General features: G+C 49.5%; 1 protein-coding gene across 1 annotated transcript; it reads left to right on the top strand.

The window, feature by feature from the left end:
* Window positions 1-1,757: 1,757 nt before the first annotated feature.
* Window positions 1,758-10,814, top strand: LOC149523347 (uncharacterized). Its single transcript, XM_089769821.1, has 6 exons — window positions 1,758-2,738; window positions 4,508-4,591; window positions 5,572-5,641; window positions 8,176-8,225; window positions 8,786-8,817; window positions 10,247-10,814. The coding sequence occupies exons 1-6, from the start codon at window positions 2,249-2,251 to the stop codon at window positions 10,316-10,318; spliced, it is 798 nt and encodes a 265-aa protein (XP_089625947.1). The 5' UTR covers window positions 1,758-2,248; the 3' UTR covers window positions 10,319-10,814.
* The last annotated feature ends 1,156 nt before the right edge of the window (window positions 10,815-11,970 follow it).

Below are 11,970 nucleotides of genomic sequence, written 5' to 3'. Positions count from 1 at the left end.
CTGTCTGTCCCCAGCTTACTCAGAGCTTTTACTCTCCCCATCAGCACCACCTCTTGGGCCACTCTGGGCTCAGTGTGGGGCCGGCAGTGGATGGGGCTATGTGGGATCTGAGCTGCCTCTCTGCTGTCACCTGCAGTTAAGAGAGTTGTGTCCTTCTCGCATCCCTTGCCTGAGCACTGGGCCTTGAATGCAGAGAATGCCCCGGCTCTGACCCCCAGGGAGTTACCCTCCTATCACATTGGCTCACAGTCCCTTGCGGCCAAAGGGCTGAACCTGGAGCTCTCCCCACTCCATGTGGACACAGCCGGCACCTCATTCTCAGCAGCGTGGTTAACAGCCCTGGCCAGGCACGTACCATTTGAAAGAGCATGCCTAGAAAGGACTATTAGCTCACCCAGGCTGAGCTCCTGTATGACCCAGATCGGGGAACTGCGCCCAGCGACCCTGCACCAGCCCCACAGGGCAGGATGGAGCTGGAACAGGACTTTTCAGTCACAGCCACGTTTCTCCTCTGGCTGCCTGCGCAGCAGGGGCAGGGGATGTTGCCAGACAAGGCAGCAGCTGGGGACTCCGCAGAGGCAGGGAAGGTTCTGGACAGATGCTGATCTGCCTGGTGGCAATAGGAGTTTCCTGTGAATTCACAGGTGGGGCCCATCGCCCTGGCAATTCCCAGCAAAGGGGGATCTGTTACTTGCCAAGGCTCCAAGACCTTCCTTTGGCCTGAGGCTGGAGTTGCCCCGTTGCACCCTGTGCCAGCTGAGGGTTTTGAGGGTGGGAGAGACACCGGAGCAGGGAGGATGTAAGAACAGACGTCAGAGGGGTTAGGGACTGGACACAACTCCTTAGCTGTTGGTTGGGAAGCTCCATGGGGCAGTGACTGGCCTTCACTGCATGAGTTGCAGGGGCCAGCTGAGGCATTGCTGCTCACTTAGGGGCTGCCTCTCCCAGCTGTACATTCCCAGCTGTGTCAGTGAGATGCCCGCACCAGGATCTCCTGTTCTAGGACACTGCACTGCACTAAGTATTGGGAGCCCAACCCGCACAGGCCTTAGGCTAATCTACAAACCAAATGATGCCTCTTAATAAGTTTCCTGTCACCACAGAGCGCTCATGCCCACATCTGCCCAGCTGGTCTGGCATCAGATCCTTGACCTGAGACATGGCCCAGACCCCCTGCCATTTACCTCCTGCCCCACTAAAAGCACCAGGCACCACCCACACCCCACTGACAGCTCTGACTCATTCCTCTTCCCAGGTGATCTCCCTGCCCCCACCCTCTATCTGAGCCGGACATCTACACATCTGGGGGACTCCGTACAGCTCAAGTGCTCTGTGTTCTCCCAGGCCCCACCCACCCGTGTCTTCTTCTGCAAGGATGGGAAGATCATTTCATCCCAGACAGGTTCAGAGGAGAAAGTCAACTACAAATATGCTCAAGCGGTGTCAACAGGCAGCTCTGGGAATTACGCTTGTGGGTACGAGATCAAGGACAGTGACAACCAGGTGACCAGATCCCAGCTCAGCCCTGCCCAGCATCTCAGCATCACCAGTGAGACCTGTCTGTCTGTCTGTGAGCGTGTCAGCTCAGCTCTGCTTAGTATCATGGGAAAGGGATCAGGGGTGAATTGCAGAAGGAGGAAGGGGGCTTTCAGGGGACCATAAGGCACCTTTAACTAACTCAGGAGTTCTTGTATGACCTGGGCCAGGGATCTGCACCCTTCAATCCTCTGTCCAGCTAAGCAGGAGCTGGTCAAGCTAGAGTGCAGCTGCTGGGCTGAGGCTGAGTTTCTTTGCTGGCTGCCTGCACAGCAGCAGGGAGCAGGCTGGGGTGAAGGTGACAGGCAGAGAGTGACCTATGCAGCAGTAGCATCAAGTCCCCTGCGTGTTCAGAGCTGGGTCCTCTGGAAAGGGGGATCCGCTCCCTGCGGCTGCTTAAGGGCCTTTCCTTAGCCTGGGGCTGGAATTGTCCTTGGTAGCCTCTATGATAGCTAGGAACTGGGAGGGACATAAGGACAGAGAGACTGTTAGAGCAGGTGCCAGAGAGATGAGGGCCTGGAAACAGCCGCTTGCCTGTCGGCTGGTGAGCTCGCGGCAATTGACCATATGGGCTGTGCAGGCAAGTCGAGGTACTGGCCAGGCCCTAGACAGCTCCCAATGGCTGTCACCTCCTGGCCTTATGGCCCCAGATGGGTCAGTGGGGTGCTTACACCAGGGCCCCTTGTTCCAGGAGAGTGAGCAGTGCTAGGCAATGGGAGCCCAGCCTGGCAACCCACTGATCCAGGAGAACAAAGTTCCCTCGCACCAGAGAGAGCTTGTCCCCCCCAGCTGCCCAGCTGGGCTGGGATCAGAGCCTCCATCTGAGACATGGCTCAGACCCCCTGCCATTTACCTCCTGTCACATAAACAGTTCCAGGTGCCACCAATGGCTCCATTTCCCTTCCCAGCTGCTCTTCTTACCCCCATCCTCTACCTGAACCAGACAACAGCCCAGACAGGAGATACCGTGCGGATCCAGTGCTCCGTGTTCAGCCAGGCTCCAGCCACCCGCATCATCTTCTATAAGGGCGGGGAGGAGATTTCATCCCAGACAGGTTCACTGAAGAAGGTCAATTATGAATATGACCATGCGGTGTCCAGCGACAGCTCCGGGAATTACGCCTGTGGGTACGAGATCAAGAACAGTGACAACCAGGTGACCAGATCTCAGCTCAGCCCTGCCCAGCACCTCAGTGTACCTGGTAAGGTGTGTGTGTGTGTGTGTGTGTGTGTGTGTGTGTGTGTGTGTGTGTGTGAGTGAGTGAAACCGTATCCTAGCTCAGCCCTGCCCAGCAATTCAGCAAGGCAGAAAAGGAGGGACAAGGGGGTCCAAACAGCGAACAGTTAAATAACAACTCCCTGAAAATCCAAATGCAGAAATTAATCCATTTTCAAAATCTGCAACATAAAATTTCTGTCAAAACATCTTTGTTCAGCATTTGTCCCAGGGAATCCACCCTCCACACCTCATTTCCCACCCATCTCAGCTCAGACGGTCCAGCCCAGGTAGGGATTAGGGATGCCAAGTGTCAGTTTTCAACCAGAAAGCAGGCAACTCTGGTGAACACCACTCAGCAGGCTGTTAAAAGTCTGGCCAGCTTAGTGGGGCTAAAGCTGGTTCCCAGCCTGCCCTGGCTCTGCACAGCTCCCAGCCGAAATGTCCCTGCGGACAATAGGAACTGCAGGTGGGGAAGCACTTGCAGGTGTGGTTAGTGCATGGGGGCTGCCTGGCTGCACTTTCTACTAGATGCTGGACATGCTGGCCATGTCCAGGAACTACAGCACAGCAAGGGCAAGCAAGGAGACTGGCTGAGCCCCACCGCACTGCCATTGGTAGCCACCTGAGTTTAACACCTCCCAGTCAGAACCTGCACCTCAACTCCCTGTCTCAGCCTTAAGGCCCCTTCTGCACTCAGACTCCCTCATGGAGCCTGAATCTCACACTCCTTCCTACACTCCAAACCCCTTTTCTCCATTGTGGAGCCCCCTCCTACACCCCAACCCCTCATCCACAGTCCTACCACAGATTTTTGCATTGAGCAGAAATTCAGCAATATTTCAGTCCTGACACATCCACGCATTTTCTCAAAGAGTTTTGATTTAAGGAAAAAGCATTTTTTGATTGAAACTTCCACTGGGCATTTGTCAACCAGCTTTGTACACCTCTTTACATGCCATATAGCTCTGTGGCACTCACTCAGGAAAGCTCTCATGTGTGTTCCAGTCTAATGCTAACCAGGACCACGCCTATGTACATGCTTATCTTTGAGTGCCTGCTGCAGTCCCGTTGCTGGAACTAAAATGGCCGTGCAAAGTTCAGATTGTACATGATGCTGTCCTGAGATGTGATACTTCCTGAAGCAGTGCAGTTCTGACAGGGATGTTTCCTGCCTTGAGAAGCCCACTCTTAGAGCTGGGAGGGGGAGGGGAAAATCCAGGTTTATTGCCAGAAAAAATTATGAAGAAAACTATTTCACTCACAATGTGTTATGGAAAATTTCACTGAAAAATATAAATAGAACAACAAAAATCATTTGGCCCCATTTTCACTAGAGGTTTGACTTTGTTTTGGCTTTTCAGAACCAAAATGAGACAAACTACTTTCAAATGACCATTTTTCCTTACATTTCTGGATTTTAAAAATAAAAATATCACCAAAGAACAAAGCACAAATTTGTTTTCATTTCAAAATTATTTTTGTGGAGGCACAAAGAAGGCCCTTGCATGTGAACTGTTTGGGGGAAAGGTTTTGTTTCAATTAAATTGGTTTAGGATTGTAAAAATGTTGTGTCAATCTATTTTACTCACCAGGAATGACCAATAATGTCACCCTGCAGGTAATCATGGACTCAGCTCTTCCAGTATGTTCATGATGATTGGAGGGGTCACTTACCACAAAACTCAGCTCTAGTCAGTATGGACTGGCTGGTGGCTGCATAGAGGGGCCATTCATAGTGAGGTTCTTTCCTAGGGCTGGATCTAAGGCTCCTGTTGGGAATTGCAGTCCCTGCTGTCCTGGTGCTGGCTGTGGTGCTTTATCTGCTGGGAAAGAAAGGTGGGTATGAGAGTGAGGCTGAGCCGTGTTAGTAAATGTACAGACAGACAGGGCAGAGACACCCCTTAGATCTCCTGTCCCCAGTGTGCCTGGGATAGGGGGAGACAAAAGATATAGTAAAACCGATCATTTGTTTTTGACTTGGGAGAAAAATCAAAGAGATAATGAAAGATATTGTGATTAATTGTTTTTACTGTGATAGCACTTTGGAGCCCAGTCTGGGATCAGGTCGTCCTGTGCTAGGTCCACTATTTATTAGGTACAGTACTGTAGTGACCTATAGTCCTAATCAGGGATCGGGACACTCCTGTGTCCAGTGTTGCACAGACCAGTAATAAAGGGTACAATACCTGAATCATAGATGGTCCCAGTCCAGGGCTCAACCAGGGGCGTGTGTCTGGATGGAATATCCACAGGTAGGTCACAAAGGCTGCAGCTCAGGGAGGCATTCCCTAGCCAGGAAGGGCCCTTGTGCCCGTGTGTAGGAGCTTTCCTGCATCAGGCCCTAACAACTCTGAACACAGAGCTCTGGGCACAGCTCTGCCCTGAGGCCTTTCCTCACAGCGCCTCCCCACCCCCAGCTCCCACAGCCTCCAGCCACCCGGAACAGCCTGAGAACTCATGGGATTGCCAACAAGTCACCTGTGTAGGGGGGTTGAATTTGCCTGGGAGGGGGGTGATTTTGGAGGGGTCTCTAGAGTCACATATTCAGGCTTTTCTCCCTAAAAATGAGAGTTATACATTCATTTTTAATGAAATATGAGATTCTTATGGAACCCCGCTGACTATCAGGACATACAAAGCCATGAAACTGGCCACTAAATTATCAAATGAGGCCACACTGCTCTCAGGGGCAGTCAGTAGGGTTGGTGGAGGAGAATGCTGGGCTGGGCTAAGGGCACAGGGCTCTGCATCACTACAAGTAGGAATTGGGATTGCATTTCTCAGTTTCCATCTCTTTAAATATATTTCTGTTCCAGCAAGGAAACGTGTCCAGGTCTCTGATCAGTCTGACAGCCTTCCGGTTGCTTCTCTACCAAGAGATCAAAGGTAGGAGAGTATTCCCTCTTCTACCTTGTTTCCTTTCTAGATCCTTTTTTTTCTATCTCACAGTGGGGCTGGCAATGCCAGCATCTAAGTGAAACCCTTCTCCCAGCAGCAGTCAAGGTTGGGTTCAATATCTAGAGTTCCTCTCCCTCTGTTCAATAGAACTGGCTCGAGCCCCCACCCAGTAACCTGGGAAATTTACACACCACCCCTGGTGCCTCTGAAAGGCAATGCTTTCCCACTTGCACGCACAGAGTCTGAGTATAGAAAACAAACTTTTAATAAAAGCAGAGGGAAGCAACTCGGCATTAATTTGGGAAAACACCCCGAACAAAGTGTACTTTGCAAAGTGTACTAAGCAAAATCCATGAATAAAATTCCCACCCCACGTAGGTTGGGCAGTGCCCCTTTCCTCTTAGGTTCTTAAGTCCAGCAACCTAAAAGTCCCCTTTCCATGTCCAACCCTTCTCCGTACCCTACTCACAGATGCTGGCTACTCGCCACTCAATCCCACTAGCCACCTACTCACTGCTCTTGCCACACCTCTCCACGAGCTGCCCTTCTGGCTACTTGTTGTGCTTCTTTGCCTCACGCACCACTTATTCACCAGCTGTGACCTCTACATGTCAGTATCTTAGTAACATGCAGGTCTATGTAGGCAGTACAGAAACATAGTCCTACCACAAGTGGTTTCAGTTCTGATTTAGCAATTTAATGTAACCAAGAGGTTCCTAATAAAGCCTATGGTGTGCTGTTTTTTGAACAGTAGAGAAAAATAGATTGAACCAGTCTTAGAAAAGACTCTAGTCAGAGACATGCAATCTCCTAACTGAATGGCCACTTCAACCCAACCCACTGTTAGCAGGCTCTGACATTGGAGCCCTTGTCTTACTGAGGTTCTTTGAACTGAGAGTGACTGCCTCCTTTGGGACAGGTTAAGCACAGCCCCGCTTTTCTGTATTCCCACCATAATTACAACATCGGTGACCATATTTCACTACCCCTGCATTCAATACTAAAGTGGTTTGTACTCAACCCCAGACAAGTAATTCACTTTGACACCATAATACCTGCTAAAAATGGAAGCAGAGGAAGAGCAAACTCTATTTAATAAACACATAAACTTTATTTACATACACTCTCCCCCTCCCTTCTAGCTGTCAGGGAAGCATTCATTCAGATCCTGCTTCTGGAGCTTCTTCCTTCTCCCATCCATTTCCTTTCTAGGTTTGTTCTTTCTGCCTCACTAAAGGGCGGAGTACTCCATCATCCAAATAGAGATCAGCTCTCCTGCTGTGCAGTTAGAGGGTGGTAAGGTGGGAGGGGTTCACTCTATCTGTTCTGGAGAAGTTTTGAAAAAGCCCAGGGCAGGATGAAGTCTTTGGTTGGGGTGGGATCTGGGTGTTATGTGGAGACGCTTTTAGGAAGGGGTTTGTCATGACAGTGTATATCTATTGAATTCACTGGCAGTAGAGTGAGCGTGTTTGAACATGGTTCCTAGGTGTGTGAAAGAATGACTCTGTTTCACACTCACAAGCTGTTGGGGCTATTTGGCTCAGGGCCCTGGAATTTGGCTCAGCTTTATCATCTGTGCATTGCTCCAATAGGCACTCTAGGAAATCTACGCAGCCCTAGCCCAGGTGGATGTGATGGGGGAGAGGCCAGCATTGGGCTGGGGAAAAGGCCATGTGGCAGACTAGGCAGTCCATGGGGTAACCAACTGGACACAGAGAGGGACAGGCATGTGAGGAGGCTAGAGGCAATTTCCAGGCTCTGCCAATGTCCAATCCAGCCTGGGGTCCTGGTGAAGTGACTGCCAATAAAGTGGGTAGGGGCAGACCTTACACAGACACTCAGTAGTGTGACTGCCCCACTCTATCTCCAGCAGTGTGCATTCTCTGTCTGACTCTTGCACCCTTCCCTCTACCTGTAGTCTTTTTACAATGAGCAAACCTGGGCCGAAAATCTAATTTTGTTTGGGTTAAAATGTTTCATATAAAATATTTAGCTCCTATTTTGTTCAAAAAATGTTTACAGAAAATGTTAGAGTTTTTCTGACAAAAAATTCATAAGAAAACCAAAATATCCATTCAAAAGAAAATAAAAGAAACTCTTTCAGATATTTAAAAAAAATTGACAATTTCATGAACTCAGAGGGTTTTGGCCAAACCTTTGAGTTTGGTTAAACTATTGTTCATGGAAAACCCAGTTCTAACTTTGTGGAGATGTTCTATTCAACTTCTCCCCTGATATAATACGGATTCTCAGTTCCCCTAACTGGAGTTTTGGGTGGTCTTTATTAGACTTTCCCTCCATAAATGATGACACCCCCCTGTTCCCTGCTAACCAGAAGTAGGACTTGCTGCCTTTCTATGGAGTGTGAGCTGAAAAGAGATAGAAGGTCCCACCAGGCGAACCAGCCACGGGAAAAAATCTGATCACAGTTGGATCTCTGCAAACAGACTCAATATCAACCCTGTGACACACGGAGAGCACACTGCATCACTGATATGCCCTGTCCTTACTTCTCCCCACAGGGAACTCATCCAGCATGACACTAGCAATGCTCCTGAAGACCAGATCCAATGTAAGAGATTTTGTAGATCATTGGGTTTACCAACTTCACTTACACATAAGGGAGAAATGTGGGGGCAGGGTATTAATTGGTGGGGGATGGACAGATCCCAGATCAGATTGTCTGGCCATGAGTTACAACAGCAAACTGCCTGTGATCAAAGTGAATTAGAAGAAAAAGTTCTCAGGGTCTCAAAGCTCATGCACCTGAGTCCTAGAGGTTTCTTTGTCCCACCTTTGCCTGTGATCTGCAGCCCCACATTGCCATGGCTTAGAGGAGTGAGGTAAAGTGCTACCCCTTCCCATCCTTCATGGAAAGGTCGCATCCAAGGAAAGCTCCAATGGAAAAAGTTCCAGTTTCCATTGGACATCTTCAATGGCCACCTGAAATCCTGCTGTTCTGGTAACACTTAGTGACCTAGACCAGTCTCAGGCTCCATGGTGCTCAAAGCTGCCATTGGGAGTGCCTCAATCAGGCAGGAGCTGTGGGGTTGTAATTTCTGCTCCAGGATGTGTCTTCCCCTAAAGGGAATTCCACCCCTTGATAACACATAACTCTTGTTCTCTCCCCAGACGTCTCAGTGAATTGGCAGAGGAAAGCCAGGGTAAGTCTCAGCTTTTATTAGTGACAAAGTGACGTGAGAACATATGCAATTGGTTTTCCTGTTCCCGCTCAGCAGGAACCTGTGATCTGGGAACGTGGATTCACTCCGGGTTCCCAGGCTTCAGGTTGTATCTGTTACCCTGGTCTCCCAGCTGCTGCCCCAGAGCTCCGCCCAGGAGCAGGCAGCAGCCTCCCACCACTGCTGTTAGCCTGGCCAGTCAGGCCCTGCCCCAACAGACATAGATATGCATCCAGGAAGGATGAAAACATTCTTTCCAAACTCACACCACAGTGAATCCCCCCATGACCTGATAATGTATCTGGCTACAAGGGGCTTCTCCCACCAGCCTCTGCAGTCACAGAAGGCAGAGATGTTCACCATTTCAAAGTTCCCATTAACCTGCCCGGGAACTGGATGGTGAAATCTCCCAGGAGGGTTTGCAAACCTCCAGACCATTATCCATGCGGGAATCAGCTTTAGTGAGATGAAGCTGATTATGGAAATCCCAGCACCCTCAGGGGAAGGAGGACAAACAAGGGTGAAAACTTGTGAGTTTCCATTGACTTAACTGAAGGCAGGATTTCTCCCAGTGGGTTTGCAGGGGATGTAGATATCCGTGGGGTGTGCGCAGACTCACACTGCTAGCAGCAGCTGTACAGTGGTGCACGCACCCTGGGTACCATGTTAGTGGCAGACAAAGCTGCTAACACCGAGCTTCCTTCCCCCAATTGCTCCCTTACAATAATTATTTGTCCGTATTTCAGTCGATATTGGCAATGAACAATAACCTTGGATTTTTATTCCCTCTCACATAATGCTGCATGAGAGGAGCCAGGGTCACACAAGTTTTGTTTTTAATTATTATTTTAATATACACCGTGTATTGGGACTTTATTAAAGACATTTCACAAGTGTGCACAAGCCTTCTGGGAACCACCCAATCTAGCATGGCAGTATTATAATAACAAGAGCAAACAGCCTTTGGAAATGACGCCTTTATCAACCTCAGTGATTAAAATATGAAACTGACCAGCAAAAAATGACACTGCCTGCAGCACAAACGAATCCTAAGTTATATCAGATAACAACACCTCATCGCAGGGAGAACCTGGCACGTCCATAAGAAGGTGGCTGTCATGGAAAGGGGGAGGAGGGCTCCTTTGCCCAGATGGAAGGTGTCAGGAAAGCCCAGCCATCAGAAGAGCAGAAAAGAGCTGGAGCAAAGCTAGGAGAGGGGGCATCTGAGCTGCCTGCCTCAGAAGGGTTGACATAGGGACTGGAGTTGCTGGTTTTTCCCAGACCAGATGCCCATTAGAACTGCTCCTGCTGCACATACAGCAGTGCTACCAGAGATCCATTTCCTGGCTTAATTTCTCTGGCTTTCAGCTGGCAGGACAGAAAAGTAACATGTCTGTGTTTTATTTTAAAGCATCCACCGACCCAGAAAGAAGAGAATACGACATATGCGTCCATTCCTAAAAAGTGGGACAGATGTCACTAATGCTGAAATGCAGAACTCATCAGTGCACAGCCACATTGCAGAAACTCCCAAAATCAGATCCTTGGTCCATGCAGACAGGAAACTGGGGACATTCTCTGGCCAATGCACAGAACCCAAAGTGGTGCAGAAAAAAATGTTTCTTCTGAAGAAATGTGGGGAAATACCCAAACTCTGTGTCCTACCCCAGGTCTTTATATTGACAGCTCAGCTCCCAGGTCCAACCAGTGCTGTTCACAGATTGCACTGCCAACTCAAAGTGCACAAACTCCTGAGGAAGTCCTCTCACAATCCCCAAAATGTGAATTGCTCAACATCCTGTGTTATACTTGGGACATCCCAGGTGTCATGTGCCCTTCCAGGGGTAGGAAACAACTTGGCATCCCACATAGTTTAGTCCTGGTTTCTTGCCAGACACCCTGTGACTCACCTGACTAAAGCCTTATACTGATGGGACAGTGAAACCCAGGGAGAATAACAACAGAAAACCAAATAAACAGAAAACTGGACCTTTCACATAAACTCTTTGCATTACGGTGATTTGTCATTTCAACAGTGGTAATACATAGAGACTGTTGAGGTGGAGCTAGAGCATGTCTCACATCAAGCGTGTAAAGGCTGTTCTCTCCCAGGGCTGTGGGGCTTAGGGTAAAAAATGGGAGGAAAAATGTCCTGGTGAACACTGAAGTAAGAAACTACCTTGGGCAAAAAAGCAGGGTGGGGGTTCAGCCTGGCCTTATCTTTTAAAAAAGACCATGTACGGGGGGTCCACTGACAGGGCCCTCAGTTCTACCACTCACCTAGCCAAAGTAATGGCCACCATGAAGGACACCTTCAGGGAAAGGTGTCGAAAGGAGCACGTTGCCAACAGCTCAAAAGAGAGGACCTATAAGCCTTGTGAGAAACATATTTAGGTCCCAAGAGGGCAAGGTCTTGTGCACCTGGGAGTAGACCCTATCCAACCCCTTAAGAAAGTGGTGCACCATGGGGCCAGAGAAAACTGTCCTGTCACCTGAGCCTGAATGAAAGGCCGAGATGGCTGTAAGGCACACTCTCACTGAGGAAGGAGACAGATCCTGGAGCCTGAGTCCCAGGAGGTAATCCAAGATAGCAGGCACAGGGGGCTCCATAGGAGAGAACCCCTTACCGTCCGACCAGAGAACAAAGCATTTCCACTTCGCCAGGTAAGAGGACTCAGTGGAAGGGTTCCAGCTTCCAAAGAGAACTGCCTGGACCTGCTCCAAACACAGCCTCTCCATGGCCATCAGCCATGCAGCTTCCATGCCATGAGGTGCAGGGAGTAGAGGTTTGGGTGCTAAAGCCTGCCAGACTCCTGGGAGATTAGATTTGAGCACAAGAGGAGGGCCAGATGGCGTGCCACTGAGAGCGTGAGAAGTCTCAGGAACCAAGGGTGACGAGGCCATGCTGGGACTATCAGGATTACAGAGGCCTGAAATTTCCAGATCCTAAGAATTGCCCTGTGGATTAGTGGAAAGGGGGCGGGGGAGGAATATAACAGCTCTAGAGAGAACATCCCCCAGAGACTGCAGGCTCTGGTTGAATAGTAAGCAAAAATAGGAATAGGTCCAGAGAAAACCTGCAGAAAACGGACAGGGCTATGTCCGCTCTGAGGGACCACTCGTATCCCTCAAAGG

Source organism: Pelodiscus sinensis, chromosome 18 (assembly GCF_052426305.1).
Source record: "Pelodiscus sinensis isolate ZL-2025 chromosome 18, ASM5242630v1, whole genome shotgun sequence".
Classification (NCBI taxonomy): Eukaryota; Metazoa; Chordata; order Testudines; family Trionychidae; genus Pelodiscus; species Pelodiscus sinensis.
The sequence above is the reverse complement of the archived record's forward strand: the minus strand, read 5'-3'. Positions and strand labels throughout refer to the sequence as shown.